General features: G+C 28.9%; 2 protein-coding genes across 4 annotated transcripts; both read right to left on the minus strand.

The window, feature by feature from the left end:
• Positions 1 to 1,759: 1,759 nt before the first annotated feature.
• LOC145743073 (uncharacterized) lies at positions 1,760 to 14,993 on the minus strand. 3 transcript variants are annotated; one of them, XM_082560955.1, is made up of 23 exons: positions 14,683 to 14,993; positions 14,582 to 14,614; positions 14,402 to 14,494; positions 14,246 to 14,314; positions 12,535 to 12,735; positions 12,309 to 12,401; positions 9,368 to 9,454; positions 9,042 to 9,248; positions 8,834 to 8,944; positions 8,468 to 8,608; positions 8,165 to 8,269; positions 7,829 to 7,993; positions 7,564 to 7,655; positions 7,290 to 7,455; positions 5,762 to 7,057; positions 5,629 to 5,688; positions 4,927 to 5,466; positions 4,393 to 4,449; positions 3,901 to 4,056; positions 3,764 to 3,811; positions 2,947 to 2,984; positions 2,594 to 2,784; positions 1,760 to 2,379 (listed from the first exon to the last, which is right to left on the minus strand). In XM_082560955.1, exons 1-23 carry the CDS (start codon positions 14,923 to 14,925, stop codon positions 2,288 to 2,290), a joined length of 4,284 nt encoding a protein of 1,427 aa, XP_082417081.1. In that variant the 5' UTR covers positions 14,926 to 14,993; the 3' UTR covers positions 1,760 to 2,287. The 3 variants fall into 3 exon arrangements, with proteins under 3 accessions (XP_082417081.1, XP_082417079.1, XP_082417078.1); XM_082560953.1 differs by having other exon boundaries at positions 14,402 to 14,497; XM_082560952.1 differs by lacking the exons at positions 12,309 to 12,401; positions 12,535 to 12,735; positions 14,246 to 14,314; ... (1 more) ...; positions 14,582 to 14,614; positions 14,683 to 14,993 and adding exons at positions 9,806 to 10,576; positions 10,709 to 11,785; positions 11,904 to 12,137.
• A 2,241-nt stretch (positions 14,994 to 17,234) lies between these two features.
• Positions 17,235 to 21,111, minus strand: LOC145743244 (syntaxin-binding protein 4-like). The gene is made up of 12 exons (XM_082561164.1): positions 20,825 to 21,111; positions 20,670 to 20,744; positions 20,525 to 20,604; positions 20,283 to 20,459; positions 19,992 to 20,157; positions 19,810 to 19,880; positions 19,306 to 19,400; positions 18,928 to 19,106; positions 18,561 to 18,754; positions 18,342 to 18,426; positions 18,008 to 18,216; positions 17,235 to 17,937 (listed from the first exon to the last, which is right to left on the minus strand). The coding sequence occupies exons 1-12, from the start codon at positions 21,073 to 21,075 to the stop codon at positions 17,804 to 17,806; spliced, it is 1,716 nt and encodes a 571-aa protein (XP_082417290.1). The 5' UTR covers positions 21,076 to 21,111; the 3' UTR covers positions 17,235 to 17,803.
• Between the last annotated feature and the right edge of the window lie 263 nt (positions 21,112 to 21,374).

Consider the following 21,374-nt stretch of genomic DNA (forward strand, 5'->3'; position numbering starts at 1 on the left):
AAATTTTATATTTTATTAGACGCGCATTGTCTTAACTAACATTCAAGATAAAACATTTCGCAAAAATTTTTAGTAAAACAAAAGTTTCAGATAATTTTTATTCTTGGCTTAATTAGGTCATGTGATATTTTTGATCAATAATATTGCATATAAATTTTTAAAAAAAATCTAAAATTTTAAATCGAAAAATAATTGTTCTGTTAAAACTGCACAGGTCCAATTAACGTGTTTACAAAATATTTTTTGAAAATATTAACATTCATAATAGTTATGACACTTTTATTAAAAATTGATAAAATCTCAAAACCTAACATTTTATATTTTATTAGACGCACATTGGCCTAACTAACATTCAAGATAAAACATTTCGCAAAAATTTTCAGTAAAACAAAAGTTTCAGCTAATTTTTATTCTGGGTTTAATAGGTCACGTGATATTTTTGGCCAATGATATTGCATATAAAGTTTTTGAAAAAAATAAAAAATTTTAAATTGAAAAATAATTGTTGTGTTAGAACTGTACATGTCAAATTAACGTGTTTACAGAATATTTAAAAACAATTTTAATATTCATAAAATTTATGACACTTTGAATAAAAATTGATGAAATGTCAAAACCTAAAATTTTATATTTTATTAGACGCACATTGGCCTAACTAACATTCAAGATAAAACATTTCGCAAAAATTTTTAGTAAAACAAAAGTTTCAGATAATTTTTATTCTGGGCTTAATTAGGTCACGTGATATTTTTGGCCAATGATATTGCATACAAAATTTTTTTTTAAATATATAATTTTAAATCGAAAAATAATTGTTCTGTTAAAACTGCACAGGTCTAATTAACGTGTTTACAAAATATTTTTTAAAACTATTAACATTCATAATAGTTATGACACTTTTATTAAAAATTGATAAAATCTCAAAACCTAAAATATTATATTTTGTTAGACGCGCATTTGCCTACTTAAATATTATATTTGATTAGATCCACATTGGCCTAACTAACATTCAAAATAAAACATTTTGCAAAAATTTTCAGTAGAACAAAGTTTAAGCTAATTTTTATTTTTGGTTTAATTGGATCACGTGATATTTTTGGCCAAGGGTATTGCATACAAATTTTTAAAAAAATAAGAAATTTTAAATTGAAATATAATTGTTCTGTTAGAACCGCACATGTCGAATTAATAATATTGATGCTTTATAAATCCAATCGATAAAACTTGACATTGCATATATAATAATATTATATAAATACAGTTTTATATGGTAAATCGTATTTTAGCTATTACAAATGCTAGTCTTTGGTCAAGCATACTTTCTAAGATTAAAAACGTTTAAATACAGTTTTGTAATGTTTTTTGCATTTTTTGTGATTTTTAATTATATAATTAATATATAACTATAAGTTGTAATATCTAAATTTTCTTAAAACAAAGTATATGTATTGATTAAGTTACCCATTTCTTGACAATTCTTTCTATATTAAATTGACCTTTTCAGTACAAAAACGTTTTTATAACTATAACAAATTTTGTTGTTTCAAAGCCTACACTTGCCGGAAGAATAAAAGCTTTAAATAAGCTTAAAGGGCATGTAAACAAAGTAAATGGATGCTTAACATCATTTAAATATATGCTGCTTGTTCACTGAATAAAAAAATGAATTACATCTTATCTTGATTTGTTTAAATACGAAAATGTAAAACCTTAATTTAAAAGTTATTTTTTCACTAAAAACCACAGCAATTTTTGTTAATTAAGTTTCCCTGTATTTATAAATTAAATTGTAAGCTACAATAAAGGACATTAAAAAATGAAAACAAATCTAAGTTTACAAGCAAATAAAATGCAAGTACAATATTAATGACACAACTATCACCTCTATATCACACTATTCACATGTGGAGGGTAACAAACTACATATTTTTATGTGATAAACAAACGTGTTAAAAGTGAATTAAATTTAGTTGAACCACCATAATTTTTTTCAAAATTAAAAATCGTTTAAATTGATAATAAAATTTGATATCAATTTTGTAAAGATGTCTAATGATATTTTAACTATAAGCGGAGATAGGAGGTATTAGTTGAATTATGATACAAAGAAACCTCAAAATATTTAATACAAATGCGAGGTAAATTACAAAATATTAATATAAAAACATTAACAATCACATATCAAATTTCTAACCGTATTTAAATATAATATAAAACAAATTGACACCTTAAGAGAAACAAAAACATTTAAATGAATGCGATGGTCAGTTCTGGGTCAAGTGATCAACTATAACGGATTGTCGTCGGTCGGGTAATCTTGATCGCCAGGAATGACGACAAATTTGATCGGTGATTCTGTTGGCTCCTGCATGTTTGCAGCTGCAAAATAAAAATGAATTGATTTAAAAAAAAAATAATTTTAACCGAAATAAAACAACAAAAGCTGTTAAGATTTACGAGAATTCACGAGAAAATAAAATATTTTTATTTTTTACAGATTTTGATATACAAATACAGTAATGGTTAAACAAATCCAAGCAAATTTCCATAAAAATCTTTTTCATCAAAACACTTAGAAGCAATCACAACTCACCAAGACCGATTATGAGTCCGATGACAATTGCAAGTAAAAGTATAGCGAGTACAAGGCCCATTATAAGCGATATACATTTCCGTCGCGTAATTGGTTCGTCGTCGTTTTCATCACCGAGATGTTTCCAAACCTTTTCGGGGCAAACGCACCACGTGGTACCGAGACCATGCAGCAAGCTCTTTCTACTTCCACTAAATAAAAATATTAACCTTAAAATACAAAAATACAAATACATTTTTTAATGTAAAGTTGGATTTAATTTTATTTTAATATTCCTTTTTTTAATTATGATGTCTGTTTTAGAATGCTGTTAAATCTAAAAATAAAAAAAAAAGCAAAAATGAATTAGTTACCGCCATCCGTTGCCTGGTGTCCAATTAGAATTTCTTGACTAAAAATACAAAGACTTAAGTTAAGCATCAGAACAAAAATATTTTTATATTTTATATAATAAAATAAAAGCTGCCCGAAATATGTGTGATTACCTTTAAAACATTAACCGTTCGGACCACCTTATGTACTGTACGTTTCTGTCGTTTCAATCGCTTTTTATTTTGTTTCGAATGTTTTTTCTGCCTGGCCTTAATATGTCGCTGCTTCTTTTGCACTGCATTTAGCGAGTTCTCTAAATTGACAATGTACGACTTGAGCCCCGAAACATTTTGGAATATCACCGAGATGTCCTCACTACCTCCTTGATTATTGTGACCGTTCATTTTGCGGCTTTCTCGTCTACCACTATGCTCATTCTTGTGACCACGAAATTCGTGGTCGCCCATAATTTATTCGTTTCGTATTTAGATTAAGTGTTCTTATCAAATCTCTTAAATTTTTAAAACCTTTTTTTTACAAACTAACACGCTGGCTGAAGTTAATGTTAAGAATAGTGACCTTGTTTCCGTGCAAATAATAATAAAGACTATGAGTTTTGTACAAGGTCTTAACCCTTGCTGACGTATGTAGTACCCTTATGTTGTGTTGCTGGTTTTTCTTTGTCTGTTAAGTGTCTAAACAATAGCAAGCCTTGCTAGGAACTCCACTTCCTGCCAAATGAGCAACCCTTAAGACGCACTTGAAGTAACTTTGGCCAAATTGGTTTAAGCCACAGTTATCGTAAACAAAAACCGTGGTAATTAGTAATAAATAAATAAGTCTTAAAATAGCAAGTACCTCCATTTGTGAGGCGTCGTCGTCCATTTGCGTAAAGTCGCTGTCAATCTGTAAAGAAAATAAGTTTAAAAAAAACATCATGAAAATGTAAACAATTAAGTTTAGTACCAACAATATTGTTTACACTCTTAACTTACCGTTGTAATGGTCATTTCCTTGTCGCTTAATAACGCCCCCTTTCCTTTAACGAGTTTATTTCCCACCGTGCTTTCAGACATCCCAGAATTAGCTGAGGTAGATTTTGATTTAGAGTTGAAAGATCGATTCCACGTAGACGTAGTAGTTGGTTTTTGCTAATTTTACAAAAAAATTAAAACGTTAAAAACTATATTTTATTAAAATTGAAATCTTATTTAAGCAATAAAATCTTATTTAAACACACTTTAAAATAAGACAAAATGTCACGAAATAAAACATAATGAATTATAAAAATATTCGAGATGTTTGAGGCCACATATAGTTAAACAAAAGAATTGTAAAAAAAATTAAGAGCCAATTAAAAAGGAGATAAGATTAGGACAAGTGCCTACGTCACTAACATGACTCATGCGTCACTATTGTAACAGGTTTACCACCAACAAACAAACAAACATGTTTTAAACACCAAACTTTATTTTTTTTGTTCTTACTTTTGTCTGTTTGGAAGAAATGTGATCCATCTGATGACTTTCATGTTTTGGTTTACTCTAAATTAAATTAACAAAATTAAAAAATCTCTTTATGGTTTAAAAACTTGTATATTAGGTAAAACTATAAGTACAGAAAATCTTGTGTAATTTTTTTAAACATTTTAAGACAAACTTATATTAATAAAAAATTACAGCAGCCACCAATAAATCTTTAAACAAAGATTTACAAAGCAAAGTGAAAACGAGAATATTAATTAATATTTACCTAAAATAAAATGCTGAAAAAAAAAATGCAGTAAAATAAACACAAAAAAAATATATTACCCAAATTTTTTCTGTATAAACTGCACTTATAACAAAAAAATAATTTGTAGGCAACAAATAAAATATGGTTGTAAACTAAAAATCCTTAATTAAAAATAAACCCAAGCAAAAGCATTGATATTCGATGACATAACATCTTATCAAACCTCTTTTCCAAACAAGTTGGTTGCAAGCTTTTTAATGCAACACCTTATCTGAGCAATATTATACCTTTCCAAAAAACACAGAAAGTATTGACTTTTGAGCAGTATCTTCTGGTGGTTTTATAGGATCCGTTATAAGCTTACCACTAGTTTGTTTCAGATCAATTTTAGACTTATCAATGTTCTTAATATTTTTTGCACTTGATTTTTCTGTCATTTTATTAGACACAGAAGCATCTTCACTAGATTTTGTTTTTTCTTTAGCCAACAATTTACTTTTATCTTCTTTGTTGAAATCCTTATTTTTTGATTTTGTATTAGATTTAGTTGCAACTGGGTTTGAGAAAGTTTTGTCAACATTTTTCTTGAGAGAGAATTTTTTGAAAAAACCTAATGGCTCTTTAGTAACAACAGTGGATGGAATAGTTTTCGGGGAAGATTGGGATTGCTTTGATGTTTCCTCAACCTTCTCAACAACGTTTTTTACTTCATTATTTTCCTTTTTGGTTGTAGATTCTTTATTTACTAATTCCTTATTCCTTTTTTGTTGAAGCTTAGCCTTTTTTTCATCTTTGTTTTTACCACTTTTGTTTTCAGATTTCGTTGACTAATAAGTTTACAAAAATTTTAAAAAATAAAAAGGTTGCATAAAAATCTATTAATAATTGGATACCCATTCATTATATAATGCATATTTATAAAGTGTTACCCTTCACCACTACAACCTGATAATATCAATAATATTATCAGTTATCCACCACTAAAATACCTTAAAAAAAGAGTTAAAAGACCACTTTGTTGTTTTTTGCTCTTCTTTAGTTGTAGAACCCTGTTTAATGTTTACACACATTTATCATCTGCATTTCATCTAAATCTGATTTTTTGTTGTAAACTAACTATACCTTCTGAGTTGATGTTTTTGTAGTAGGAATCTCCTTTTTGAATTGTGATTCTTTTTCTGATTTAGAAATCACAGTTGGTTGTTTAGTTTCAATAACATCCAATGACTTTGTTTTTTTAGTTGTTTCTTCAGTTTTTATTTTAGCCAAATTTGATTTAAATGTCAAGGTGGAACTCAATTTGCCATCAGCAGTTACTGTAGGTTTTGAACTAGTTGACTTTAGAGGAGAAGAAGATTTTCTAATTGGACTAATTTTTCCTGATTTTTGAGAAACTTTAGAAACACTACTGATTTCTTTCGATTGTCCAACAACACTTGCATATGTTGTTTTTGCTGATGTAGTAGTTTTGGAAGTGGTCACAGTTGCTTTAGCAGCTGTGCTTTTGTGTGAAAACGAAACTTTATCTTTAGGCTTAACTTTTTCTTCCAATTTAGACTTACCAATCTCACTTTTTTTCTTGGGATCTTCTAAAGTTTTACTTTTACTTACTTTTTCATCAATAATTGCATCAACATTGTCATCAGTTTTTGCACCATCATCAGAATAAATATCTTCCAAAATTATTGTTTTGCCTGTCTCCAAAGTTAAATTGCCAACAACCGCAATATTTTCTTTTGAACAGATTTTTTTAGTTACAGGTAATACATTCTTATGTTCTCCATTATTTATATGTATAATTTGAGATTTTAGCTTGGATGCATCAGTGACAAACTTTGTTTTGCTCGGATCATCACTTAACTTTGTTGGATTTGTATCAATAGAATGTAAAGTATCTAAAGAAACAATTCTATTTTCATCTTTATCTGAATTAACACACAATTCATCTTTTTTAAAAGTTATTTCATTATTTTCATCTACATTCAATCTTGCAGATTGGAAGTCATTAGGTTTTTCTGGGTTCATAATGCTAACATTACTATTTAAATTTTCAGATAAATTTTCACTTGTTGTAACAGGACTTAGTAAATCATTATTTTCGTTAACATCGTTTTTGCTATTTTGATTTTTAGGTTGTTTATTTTCCTGACTCTCAATATTGGACTTATCCAAATCAATAGGTGTATCCTTTTCTATTAAGTCTGGGGTAATGGTGTTTTCTTTTAATTTTTCAGAAATTGGAATTTCATCATCGATGTCATCTAATATAATAACATCATCAGAAATATTGTCAGTTACAACACTGCAAAGTGTTTTGTCGTCTTCTGTTCTTATGATACTGGCTAAAGGTTGAGATTTATTGATACTATCGTCAGAAGATTTTTCATAATTGGTGTCCTTAATATCAACTTGTGTTGACTTAACAAAATCATCGAAAAGTTGTTAAAATATAATCAAACTTGAATAACTTTTAAACAAAAATAAAACAAACAAGTTTTAATTCCTACTGTACACAGTACCACAAAAATTAAAATTTACTATGGAGAAACCAAATAAAAATTTTTAATAAAATAGTTGATAATTCAATTTTTAATTACTGTATTAAGAAAGTTATATCTGTATTATTTTTTTAAAAATATAAAACAGAAACCTTAGGAGTTTGACTTTCGTTTTCATTTCTTCGATCCAACATCATTCTTATCCTTTTCCTCTCCTCATTTTGCTGCTCCTCTTCCTGGAGAGAAGTAAGTGATATTGTTGTGGGTCGAGAAGAAAGATGAAGAGATTTAAGAACTGGAGCTGGACTAACTTTGGGACTAAAAATTTTAAATCAATTGTTGTTGGTAAGATTTTTTCATTAATTAAAAGTGTTTATTACATTTTCTTAGCCTTTTAACATTATTTATGTATTTTTATTGTTTTACCTGAATCTATGTCTAAATTTTTTGTCCAAGTTCAGTGGTGATTTATTTAAAGGAGAATCTTCTTTTCTTGACTCATTACTATTTTTTCCTTCCTTTAAAATAATACTTTGTCATTTTATATAAGCTAAATATTTTTGATCTGAAATTTCAACTTCATTTAAAAAACGTTTTTCAAATTATTGATAACTCAACAAAAAAATATTCCATCTAAAATTTAATGTTTAACCCAAATCAAGTTACTTTTTTATATTAAATTGTAACTGACCAGTTGTCTCGCATTTACTTCAAGCTCATTGTTTTTCTGTAATTTATCTTGTTCTTGTAATTTTTTGTTTTCCTCAGCATCTTGAATAACTTGTTTAGCTTCTAAAATCTTTTTGTTCATTTCCTCGATCTTTTTTTCAAGGTTTGTAACTCTTTCATCAATAACCTAAAGATTAACAAATAACAAAATAATTCAAATTAGTTCTATTAGACTACAAGAAAAAAAAACAGCATCTTTTAGTTTAAGTCTAATGTAACATGAAAACTAAAATAATGTAACATTATTTAGGTCTTGTGCACTTTAATTTTTGGATTTAATTTTCGGATGCACACTTACAGCTTCTGAGCTTTCACTAAACTGATTATCTGCATTATGTCGTTGTTCCAATAAACGACTTTCAAGTTCAGCTTTCATTATCGCCATCTGGTTTTCCAAATCACTCTAAAACAATGTTATTTCAACTAATAAAAAGTAAAATTGTCTAAGAAAGTATCAGTTTTCAGCCTTATACAAAAATAATAATGTTAATTTACATTAATAAATATTTTTCAACAAAAATTAGTTTTTATATTAAAAAATATAAAGCCCTTTATAATAAATATTTTGATTAGTTTAAATGAATTAAAATATACTAAAAACCTTTAGTATTTCTTGTTGCTTTTTAGTTTCATCAAAAATATCCGGAGATATATAAGGTGGTTGGGAATGACGGTTTGGTTGATAGTTAGAATAATATGGGGCAGCCACTTCTCTAGAACTTAACTGAATAGTGCTCTCACTCTGTTTTAATTAATGAAATTTTAAACTAATTACAATTAAAGTTCTAAAAAATTACATTTTAATGACAGATGTAAATAAATGTCTAGTAAATCTTATGTAGATAGCTTAACCAAACCAAACCTATACAAATTAGGATACTTATTTTTTTAGACAATATGGTTCAACTTGGAAAAAAAAAGTTTTTAGATAACAATATAGTTCAACTTGGAAAAACTTTCTGCTAACCTGAATATCATCCATATAACTTCCTTGTGCAACTGCAGCAGCCGTTCCATGTTCTTTATCATGCAGAATAAACAATGGGTTCATGGGAAATTGGCATGTTTCTTGTGCAGCCTAAAAATTTTTAAAAATCAATTGATTTTTTTACAACATTTAGATTCACTTAAAATATAATGTTACAATTCATTTTTTTAAATCCTCAGTTATGTACCCGATTTCTCATTTCTATTTGTTCATTCTCTCTTTCCTTTTCTTTTAACTTTGTGTTAGTTTCTGCCATCTTGTGGTCAAGTTCAGCAATTTGTCTCTCCATTTCACTTAACTTGTCGTTAAATCGATTGCTTACGTCGTTGCTTTCTTCCTGCCTCTGCATTTCAACATCTAGTAAAGCTCGAAGACTACGCAGCTCATTCTCCATCTTATAAAAAATGATATTAAATTAACCAAATAAAAATCCTAGTTAAAAAAATTTACTTATTTTAAAAAATAAAAAATAAACAAAATTAAGTAATGTCACTATTTAAAGTAATCATTTACTTCTTTTTGTTCATCAAGTAACATTTTTGTTGTTTCTTCATTGATTCTCTTTTTCTCCATAAGTTTTGATTCTTCTTCATAAAAAGTCTACAAATAAAAATTTGAGTTCAAAATAATATAACCAATGCCTTAAATTAAATACTATAAATACATGATTCAAAATAACTGACATACAAAATAACATGCCTATTCATGTAACCCAATAACCTTTAAATAATAATCTTATCATTTCATAAAATAGTAGCAATAAATGGATTAAGAAAAGAAAGTAAGAAAAGTAGACTAAACCCAAGCATTCAAAAAACCTTTGTTAAAAGAAAATTCAGTTGAATTTTACTTTATTTTAACCTATAAAATAGCAATAATGCATTCGAGTATTGCTAAAGAATTAAATATGTTACAACTAAAACCACCCCTTCACCTTTTCTACAAGTTAACCTTATTTTTAGAAACATTTTCTTTTTCAGATTTATCGTCACACACTTGAAATACAATAGCATTTTCACCATTACCATTCTCAGTAAAATTCTCTGATTGTGCTAATGTAATTTCAGGTTTTATTTCATCATCAATATCTTTGTCTTCATTTTGTTTTAATTGTACAGTTTTGTCTAAAAGAATTGTTTTCTTTTCAGAAATTGAAACTGAATTATCAATTACACTTTTATCTTCTGATTGTGTTTTATCAATTGGTTTATCAACAATCTCTTGCTTTTCACAATCTTTCAATATTTCTTCTCTGTCTATTAAGTTTGATTGAGTTTTTTGTTCACCCTCATTTGTTTTAACTTTAGTTGATTTAAATGTCCCAACAGAGGAAGATATTTTACTTTTTTCCTTGCGAAGATTTAATTTCGTTCCAACTCTTTTCTGGATATTTTTAGCAAGTTGCCATAATGAAGTTCTTGACTTTTCAAGTGACTTTTTATCATCTGCCAATTCCACATTGTCTTTGTTAATAACATTAGTATTGACTACTATACTCCCAGTTTTGTTTTTATTGACGTTATCAGAAACAGAAGATTGTTCACTTTTAATGACATCAGTGAACTTAGTTGGTTGGTCATGGTTTGTATCATAAATCAGGTCCACTTCACTCTTTCCATCTATATCACCAACATGAATCGATGTCATTTCTCTAGCAACTGGAATACAAACTAGATCACTTTTAGGAGTTGAAGTTTGACCTTGATGATTTAAAATTTCATCCTAAAATAAAATATAAAAAATGTAGATAATTGATTTTTTTTAATAAATTAATTAAATTCTTTAAAAAAAATCTAAATTTAAAAAATCTAAAAATATTCTTTAAAAAAATCTTAAACATAAACTTTTTTTTACCTTATCTGTTTTTTGTATGGAAGAAGGTGAAGTATCACAATCATTAATTGCAAATGGGTGTGAAATGTTAAACAATGGCTCCACATCATCTGAATCCTCTTCTGTATTTTTGTTTTCGAAAATATTCGATTTATTCTTTGGAATATGGTCTATGGGGTCTTTTTGTTCTGCATCAACCTGATAACACAAACCAGAATTTTGTGGACTAATGGTTCTTTGTTTAGGTGTTTCTCTTTGTTGAACTACATTTAAGGAATTAAGTGGTAGTGATCCCCTTCTTCCTCTCTTTGGAGTAAATGCTCGAGTTTGATGATCATTTGTTTCATCTGCAGGAGCAAATGCCACTCTTTTTCCACTTCCTCTTCTTTTCCCTGATCCCAGTGAAGAAAGGTTAGTTGTTGCAGGAGAGACACATGAAGGAGTGTTGATGCTGGTGCAAGTGTTTGCTCTCACTGAAGAGAGATGTTCTGCGTGAACTGGAGGAAGCTCAGCAGAGGTTTTATTTTCTTTCAAGGCAAAACTTTCTTTCATTGAATCTTCTGGAAAATGATAAGATTGATTAAGATGAGAACTGGATTGTCGTCTTGATGTTAATTGTAATCGAGGAGAGCTTGGCAAATCAGCAGGAGGCAATAATTGTGGTACAGATTGATTTATTGTCTTGGGAGAAAGTTGGTGAGGTGAAAAATGATCTATGCTGTGATTATAATTGTCATTACTTGGAGAACAACTTGCTTTCTTGTGGTTGTTGTCAGGCTGATTACTTATAACTTGTGATTTATCCTTTGGCACATAAATTGGTGAGTCAGGTATAGAAGCCGACTCATTCCACGAAATTTGTTTAGAATTTTCAGCCCATCGATCCACATCCTCTTTTCCTGGATCTTGTCTCGGGGAAAGCAATGGAGAACTAAAAACGTCATCATCTCCTTCTATAACTTCACTGATATGCTCATCTTGAATTCGTCTGCCCCGACGAGTAATAGGTGAATTATATTTAAAATCTTCTCTGGTGAAATCAGATGAATAATTTTTAAATTCCGGCTGTACTATAGGTACTGGCTGTTGCCGAAATTGCTTCATAAAAAGAAAAATTACAAGATTAAAAAATGAAATTTATAAAAAGTTGAAAAATAGACTTCAATACAGATTCCCTCCACCTTTATGCAAACACCAATAAATTTTTTTAATTTACCCCAACTTCTGGATATCTAGCTCCGTGCCTAGAATTACTAAGGGGACCATTCTGGGTTTGATGAGCAAAATTTTGGTTTAAGTCAGTATGTTGCATTTCAGAAACACCTCTTTGTGGTGAATTTTCATAAACCAAAGGTTCTTGTTTGTAGGGGGAAATTTCAACATTTCCTTGCTAGGTTTGTTAGTTTTATAAAATTGATAAAATTAAATTTAATAACAATGTATTGAAAGATAAAAATACGCAACATTAAAATTAAAGTACAGTACAATCAATTAAAAAAACTATGCTAACTTCAGAATGACATTGAATCTTACTTTTAAATTAAATCCATTAAACAGTTATAATATTATTAATTTAATAAAGATATTACTAAAAAAATGTTTATTGTGTAAGCAAAATTACCTTGTTGTCATAGTCCTGAGGTACTGGTATATCTTTTTTCATCCATGGATCAACAGAATGATGTGATCTGAAGTCATAACCACTTGGTATGTTCTAAAACACAGTTTCAAAACAAAAATTTTGTATTTAAACCAAAGAACAAAAAGTTATTACAATGTTATTAAACAAAAATCATATAGTTGCATATTTAATAATATAAAAAGCTCTTTTAAAATGGAAAAATTACCCTGTTATTTTGTTGAATGCCGCCATATTGATTTGGGTTGTATTCATTATGGGGTTGTTGGTGAACTGGATAGTGTTGTGGATGATTACCATAATCAGGGGGATACCCATAATTAGGAGGATAAGAAGGGTTATGTGGTGGATACGCAGGATGATATCGATTTCCTTGTTGACCCCAATAAGATCCATAACTATCAGGATTCTGCAAATACAACAGATAAAGTTTTACACAAAATAAAATAATATATTTATTTAAGGTATGGTATATTAATATTTGCCAACATTTCTTATGCTTTACATTCTTATATTAAGTGTTTTACTTTAAATAGCAAAACTTAACTCAATGGTTATGAATTTAAAAATTAATTATTAATATTTCATTAAACTAAAATGAAATATAATCCCTACAACTTTTTTGGAAAAAATGATTACAAATCATGCAAGGCAAGTTGTTGTGCTGTTAACTAAAAGTGAATAAATAAAGTACAGCGCACTCAGTGGGGAAATGGGTATCTCCAGAAGTATTACAAGAAACTGAGAGATAACAGAATAAAAGCTGATGTATTGAAACAGACGTTCATTAGAAACAAAATATTGTCATTAAAATAGGGTTTAAACATGCTTTTTAATAACATATTCTAACAAACTTTGTTATAAAGACTTCTTTATAACACACCAGTTTCGAACTATGTCTAATAATTCCGCGAAGGAAACGTGTCTAATAAACACCTCTTGATTAAATTGCCCGTATCCATTTTCTTGATTTCTTGAATTTCTAAATGGGGTAATTCCCCTTTGTCGGGGACTATTAAAATGTTGATTTTGTTCTGGGTCACCGCGTCTGTATTGGGGCGTTTGGTATGGCTGTCTACTAGGGGTTCTTTGCTGGGGACGCCCGGGCACCGATCCGGGTGGTATGCGCTGCTGGTACCCATTTGGTTCGGGAAAGTTACCGTATCGAGACCATTTAGATGGGTCCCCATTTGCACCAGTGCGAAATGGTTGATTCATAAAAGGCTGCTATTAAGCAAAAATATTACAATTTTCTAAAACTGTATCTACCATTTGTTCTCAAAAAGGTTTACTTTTATTTAGGTTAAGAACGATAATTTTATTCAACAAAAATATCTGGCTCAACACCTGATTGTTGTATGTATAATACTGGGGCGGTTTTATGTCGTGAGTTTGGGGAGACTTATACGGACTTTGATTACGATCTGGCCCTGCCATTCTAGATTCTTCTCCCGATGGACGACTTATATTTTGACGGTCGTCCGCGTTTTTCCATCGATCGTAAAAATATGTATCCAGCTCCTTTATTAATTACACATTTACATAAACACAATTACTGTTTGCTTATTTTAAAAATATAAGCCCCTCGCAACCTTATTTAAAAATCTAGAACAGAGACGTCCCATGTAAAAGAATGACTAACTACACTTTATCGCCATTTTTCTATCACCAATTATAGACCGACCTCTCGCATTCGCTGGCGTGATTCAGCCCTAGACCGACTTCGTTCAGAGTTAGTTTTGTAAGGTTCCTCAGTGGGAGGTATATTAGGTGAAATAGGACCGTTAAAGAACTCGGGCTATGTAGCAATGAATCAAATATGTTAGTTTATTAAAGATTTTTACCGACCGTCTATCCAACAACTTGTTTATTTATTTAGTTGTCATAAAAAACACACTGGTTAACTATAAATAGGTTACCTCGTATTGTGGAGTTCTTCGTCGGGATTTTGGCATTTTTTGCCATTTCCATTGTAATGAAGTGAGATGCTAGAATATTGCAAGCAATTCGATTATTTTTTGAATATGATGAACGCTATACTGTGTTAAGTGTCTGTAATATAGATATTAGTTTACCCGTTCATTTCTTTCCATCACGAAAAGATCAAGATTTCCTCTTACTTTTCTCCAACGAAAATTCGAATCAGTTTCATACATGCCAGAAAATTGCTGCTGTTAAAGGAATTAAGATTTAAAAAAATTAAACATTTAATTAAAGGTTTTTTATTTATATTTTGAATAGTAAATGCATCTTACACCAGTATCCTGTTCACTGTTGCGGTCAGACTTCTGTAAAAATTAAAAATTGATTATTAAAAAGTCGTGTTTACTGTTACTTAGTAGTTTTAAATACTTACGTTCATGCTATGTTGATTTCTATAATTTCTAAATCTCGATTCGTTTAAAGGCGAATCTGTATTAACTTGTCCTGGTAATTCTACAATTTTATCAGAATCATCATTACTTCGTCGAACCTGATTTATTGAAAGTTGTTGTGGGTATTGATACTGATGAGGTTGGCTTCCAATTGTTTGTTGGTCTCTTATAAAAGTTGACCTGTGGTTATCGGATTTACTTTGACTCCCAGAAACAGGGAGCATGCTTTAAAAAAACTCTGTTTTTTAATTTACAGTTTAACAATTTAAAAAATCTTTTACATGGTTTTACATTATTATCCCTGTTAGAAATACAAAAAAATATATTTTAAGTTCGTTTAAATTAAATATAAATTACATAAGGATTTTTCTAAATGATTATTCTAAAGTGCTTAAGATGTTGAATAAACACATTTTCTAAAACAACTTTAAAGAAAAGTGTTGAAGAATTTTGTTCCCACAATCTTATGACGCAAGATTTACGTCACAAAGTAATTAAATCACTACTTCAACTTAAAAAAACAACCGCAGTCAAGGAAATTTTCCAAACCTAATAAAGTCCTTTACCATAGCTTGAAAACATGGTTCAATATAAATTGCTTTAATACAAGTCTTATGTGGTAAAATCTCTAATATTGAAGAGGCAACCTTTTAAAAAATAAAAACATATTGTAAATAATATGCAATGTTGTGATCACATTGCCATAGCAACTAGTGGTCAACAACTTTCAACCAGTAACATTTTACTTCGGAGTGGCCATTTAAGTCAATACTCTAAAACAATAAGCTCATCAATTCCGATATCAAGTACTTACTAATACGAACATATAGAAAGTGTTGCGAAAATACACTCAACACAACAAGTACCTTACAAAAAATGTGAGAAAGGGTTGCGGGATTTCAAAGTTAAATAACAAAATAACAATCTCGTTGAACAGCATTATTATTTAACCGTTTTTTTATGATTTAAATAATAATGGAAACTTATGCAATCTTAAGTTGACAAGAATAATTTATATTTAAAAAAAATGATTGATTTTTTTTTAAATTAAAATCTTGTTTACTTACTCGTTGTTTTTTCAGGCATTAAATAATATTTAAGTTTTCAAGAGAACAATTTTTTAATTCGTTTTTGAAACTTCACCCTGATAAACAAAAATTATAAACTTTTAAAAAAATTTCAAAGCATATTTGTAAAAATGTTATTATTATAAAACGAAAACTTATGTAAGGCTATGGCATCTGTAAACAACTTGTTATACCGCTGATTAAACACTTGTTCCAGGGTGTCACGATAGAATGGTCATTGAGCGCGTGTTATTGATCATGTTTTTAAGGATGAGTTGGTAAGATGACAGGCCAAGCCACATACCAATTTATTTACCTAACTATTTTTTATTTTGACAACATAGTTTTCCCCTAATAATACTTTTAATTTAATCAATTTTTCTTAGACAACTTATTACATGAAAATAATTTGACCGAACCTCTGTAAGCCTATATATTTTTGAAACTTATCTACTTCTTTCGTTGTGTCCAATTAAAGTTGTTTAGCAGAAAAATGCGATAAATAACTTGAAATCGTACTACTAGTTACTATAGCAAAAAATGTAAAAAAAAACAAATAAAAAACCACCATTTATCTCAACTACCACACATTAATATAAAAAATTAAGTAAAACATTACTCACATAAAAAACACTAAAATTATTTTACCAACCTGTCTTTTAATTAAAAATAAACTGATATGTTTAAAACATATATTTTTAACAATTTTAACGACAAAAAGTTATTCTAAAAAAATTTAAAAAATGTTCTAACAATTAATGTATACTACTGAACCCATTACAATAAATAATCCACTACCTTTTAAACTATTTATAATTAGACTTTTCTTAAAAACTGGCTCGTTAGTGTTAAATAATTGGCTTCAGCCTTGACCCCAAATGTATATTGTTCTACCTACGTTGTCCTAATTATTATCTAATTATTTGAAATACAAAAGATTTTGGATAAGTTTCAGTTAAGTGCCAATTTAAAGACATTCCAATTCATTAAACGCCAGTTGACCTCTTCGGACTAAACAATGGCCTTTATTTATACAATGTCGACAGACTGGCTGCTAGTTTGCCGATTAAAAAAACGAGTCAACCACATCCAGTACCTGTTCTAACGTTGTTAACTTGCGGAGTGAAAGTACAGCCAAGCACTTTGTCGTCAAAAAGAGTTTTAGACTCGATAGCTCTTGTTAGGCTGTGGAGTGGATGCTAGCAAATTCGAACATGTTTCTCGCCACAGTGAAACACTAGGCAGCGATTTAACGTGCTACGGATTTAATCTAGGCTTGACAAGTACTCACAAATACCATTTTTAAGCACATTATTTTAATTGGACTACAGTCAAGGACAAAACACAAAATAATTTTGCACGAGGCAAAACAATTTTTAAGTTTTGAAGTAGATTTAAACTAAACGTCAATTTATTTTTGAATTTAGACTAAAATAAAACATGATGGCTGTATATTCCATAAAAACCACACTTTAAAATAAAACAAACCTTTAAAAAACTAAGCACCACAATTTAGGTAAAAACATAAAACACCAAAAATTTAAAACACTAAATATGGCACAGTTTCATAATAAAATAGGTAAAGTAAAAGTTGGATAACAGTAAAACCACAGTAAGTTATAAAAATACTACCAAAAATTAACAAATTAATTAATGTTAAACGCAGTACAAATTCACAGAAAAATTAAAAACTAAAACAAAATTTTTATAAACCTAGTATAAGGTATAGTATCGCATGTAAATTTATACCATAACACCTAGCAAGCAATTTGCTATTATAGTTTTACTTATAATAAAAAAAAATTTAAATACCAAACATTTTTCTCATTTAAGATTATTAAAAAAAAAAATTTTAGTAAATCAAAATAAAAATTTGGCAAAATTATGTAGCATCGCTTGTATGTAAACTTTAATACCCAATAAGCATTTTTCAATGATAATTTTACCGATACTTTGAAAAATAAAGAATAACCACTCCCCTTTTTAAAGATAATTAAGTTTTTTTCTAGTACATCTACTTTAAGATTGTGCAAAGTTATAACATCTCCGGTGAAGGCGAAGAAGAAGGAAGGTTTGCGTAACAATGTGTAAAATCAATGTCAGAAATGTCGCAAACTTCGTGTGTTTGTTGCTTTTTCACGGAGTTGGAAATCTTAGTTTGTTCGTCGTCTATAATAAATTTATTAAAAAAAAAATTAAAAAAATAATATTTTTGGCGAAACAAATTATATTTTCTTACTCGTATAATGCAACGCCTCATCACGTGGCTCTTCGTCGATAAATAATGGTGCTTGCTCGAGTGCGCCGCTTTCGGGTGACAGCTTTGTGACGTCACCACAAGGAGGTATCCAAGAGGTCACGTGATTGGCATGATCAATGTAAAATATTCGGCCGTCACTTAAAATAGCTTTTTCCCAACCATACGGCAGAATGTCGTCAACCAAATTTCTACAGCGAAAAATTGACAAGAAGTTTTACTTAGAAACTTATGGTTGTGATTTGTTGTAATTTTTAATACAAATTTTACCAATTTTGTTTTAGTTAAAATATTTAGTAAATGTAGGGATAATTACTGTTCTTGGTGAATTGAAATCTTTTGTGCTTCTAACAACAGGTTTTTTAATATATTGTTCCTAAGTAATTGGTCGTCTCCAGTTACTAAATTCGTTGTACAAGTAACACAATAAAAAAAGGATATATTAAAACTATGTTATCAAAAAACATTACAAACTTATAAAACATTTAAAAAAAAAATTAAACAGTAAAATTATTTTAAAAACAAAAATTTTTACCAGTTGTGATAAATTTGCTGAGAAAACTTTTAAGTTGATAAATTTGAGTTTGTTGCTGTTTTTTTGCTTCAGTGAGTTTTCGACACTCGCATTCCAGTAAAGCAACTTGTTTGTTCTCATCTCCCTCCTGTGGTGAACTTGGAACAAGGTTCGTTTCACCTGATTGCAATGTTCTCATTTCTTCTTGCATAACACTTTAATAAAATAAAAAAAGTTTTTATAAATTATACCAAACCAACTAAGTTACAAAATAGAAAACAAACTACCTTTTTAACTGAATTTAAAAGTGAAAAGCATTTCTTAAACTTAATAAATACATATATATAGATTTTGTTTTTATTTATTATAAATTTTACAAATTTTTTACCGAATAATTTCTTCATATTCCCTTTTAATCGAGTTAACTTCGGCTTGTGTGTTAATTTCCATTAGTTTCATGTTTTCCACACTTTTATTTTGTTGTTCCATCAAAGCATGCATGTGTTCACATAAAATTTTGTTTTCATTCTCCTGATGTCGAAACTTGGTTTCCAAGTTAACAAAATCCTGTTTTTTTTTTTTTTAATAAATAAGAAAGTTTTTATTGGAATGGTAAAATTTAAAAGTACTATTGTTTTAAAAGTGTGTTACCTCCATTTCATTTTGTTCTTTATTGCTATCATTATTCAACCTTATAACCTCTTAAAATATAAAAAAAAACATAGAAAAACAATCCAATATAACATGTAATACATACAATACATACATTTGGTTCAGAACTTGAAAAATTCTCTATGTTTACGTCATGTTCTGATGACAAAGATTGACTTGAAATTGATGAGCAATCTCTTGAAGTGTCTCCTACAAATTGATAAAAATGTTTAAAAAAATATATGAACCGGCAGCGTGGTGTAGTGGTAAGAACACTTGCTACACCACACATGAGGTCGTGGGTTCAATCCCCACTGATCTCATGCTGTAGCGCCCTTGAGTAAGGCGTTATAAACGGTATGAACTCCTGCTGAGCCAGAACTTAATCAGCAGCATAATTACCGGGCAATTATAATCTATAATATCCCAATTTGCCACAGGCAACTCGAGACTGGGTCGGAGTAACTGATGTTACTCTATGTTTAAGTCGCGCATTCGACTTTCCTACATCGAGGATAAAAATATATACAAAAAATAAAAAGTATGAAAAATAAAAACTAGAGTAGTTGATATTATTTATCTTTATTTATATTGTTAAAAATCTAAAAACAAATTTTACCTGCGCCGTGTTCATGAATGCATTGAATAAAACTGTCCACATCATTTGCAGATATATAACCAAGCTGCAAACTAGCACAAAAAACAAAACTATTTTATAATTGTGTATGGTGTATTAATTTAAAAAAAACACCAATAAATATATTTTAATTAATCTTTGTTTAACTGGGAATATAATTTCACCTTTTTTCAGGCCTTAATTTTTCTCTGAGAAGCAAACAATTAATTTGTTCTACAGATAATCCATCGAGTAATTCGTCATTAAAGGAAAACAACAAATCACCTCCTCTTAAACTTTTACTTTCACTCGCATCACCACCAGAAGAAAGTGGCAAGATTTCAAAACAAGCTAAAGTTTTAAAAATAATAATTAAAAACTTTGGTGATGACAAAATTAATTTAAACTATATTAACAACTTTAAAATCAACACATATATTTCATGCTGAAGATAATTTAACATACATAGTACTTACAAAGATGGTGCATTCTAGCTAGTTGAACTTGTTTTGGATCCGATAAAGTTTTAACTCTTAATCCCAAGCCAGCGGCAGATTTGATAATTTCAACATTTTTCTTGTAACAGTCACATGATGTGGTGTTCAATTCTAGTTTAACACTATTCTCAGAACTATTTTTTACATTGGTGTTATCTGTTACAGTTTAAATAAAAATTTAACAATAACATTATATAATTTTAATAATATTTTGGTATTACCACTTTCACTTTTTCCCATATTTTTTAGTTTTTTTTCAGCCATGGTTTCTTTCCACTCGATTAATTTTGCATATTCTGACCTAACAATTAAACATTTTACATATTTAATTAAAAAATAAAACTTATTATATTTACTTTACCATACCTTGCAATTTCATCAGATGATAACACAATGGACATAAAACTGTTTTTACAAGCCACGCGTAGTATATTTATTGCCCTGAATAAAAAATTTAATTAACAAACAAAATATTAGGACTTCAACAAAAGATGGCAAAACTGTTACTTAAAAGTGCTTACCTACTATAAGTTGATCCTTCCAAACAAATATCATTAACTTCAAGAATTTGATCCCCAGGATTTATTGACTTGTAATTAAACAATGCACCGCCTGGAACTAACCGTTTAATGAACAATCCAAAATCTGGTTTATGGTCAATGCATTGCTTAATTCCAGAACGTAAATGCGCACCGCCAATTATTTTTATACCCAGACCTTGATCAGCATTATTTATTTCAATTCTTTTGGTTTTTCGATTTTGTGTACTCATATCTTAATGTTTTTTTGTAAATCATTTAAACGCTTATGCTAGTTTTACTGTTTTATAACAAACTTTTTAAATTTTACTACATGGTATTTGTTGTGATCACGTGACATTGTATACAAAGTAACAAACGTATAACGGTGCCACATGTCACAGAGACGTTCATGGTTTTTAAACTAATTTTAATCATTACACTTATTTGTAAATATATAAACAAATTATTTTTTTTGTCGTTTTATTTAGTAAAATTGTAAAGAAAAATCACGAAAATATAAAAAAAACACTTGGAAACTGTTGTTTCGAGC

This window comes from Corella eumyota, chromosome 2 (genome assembly GCF_963082875.1).
Source record: "Corella eumyota chromosome 2, kaCorEumy4.1, whole genome shotgun sequence".
Lineage (NCBI taxonomy): Eukaryota > Metazoa > Chordata > Ascidiacea > Phlebobranchia > Corellidae > Corella > Corella eumyota.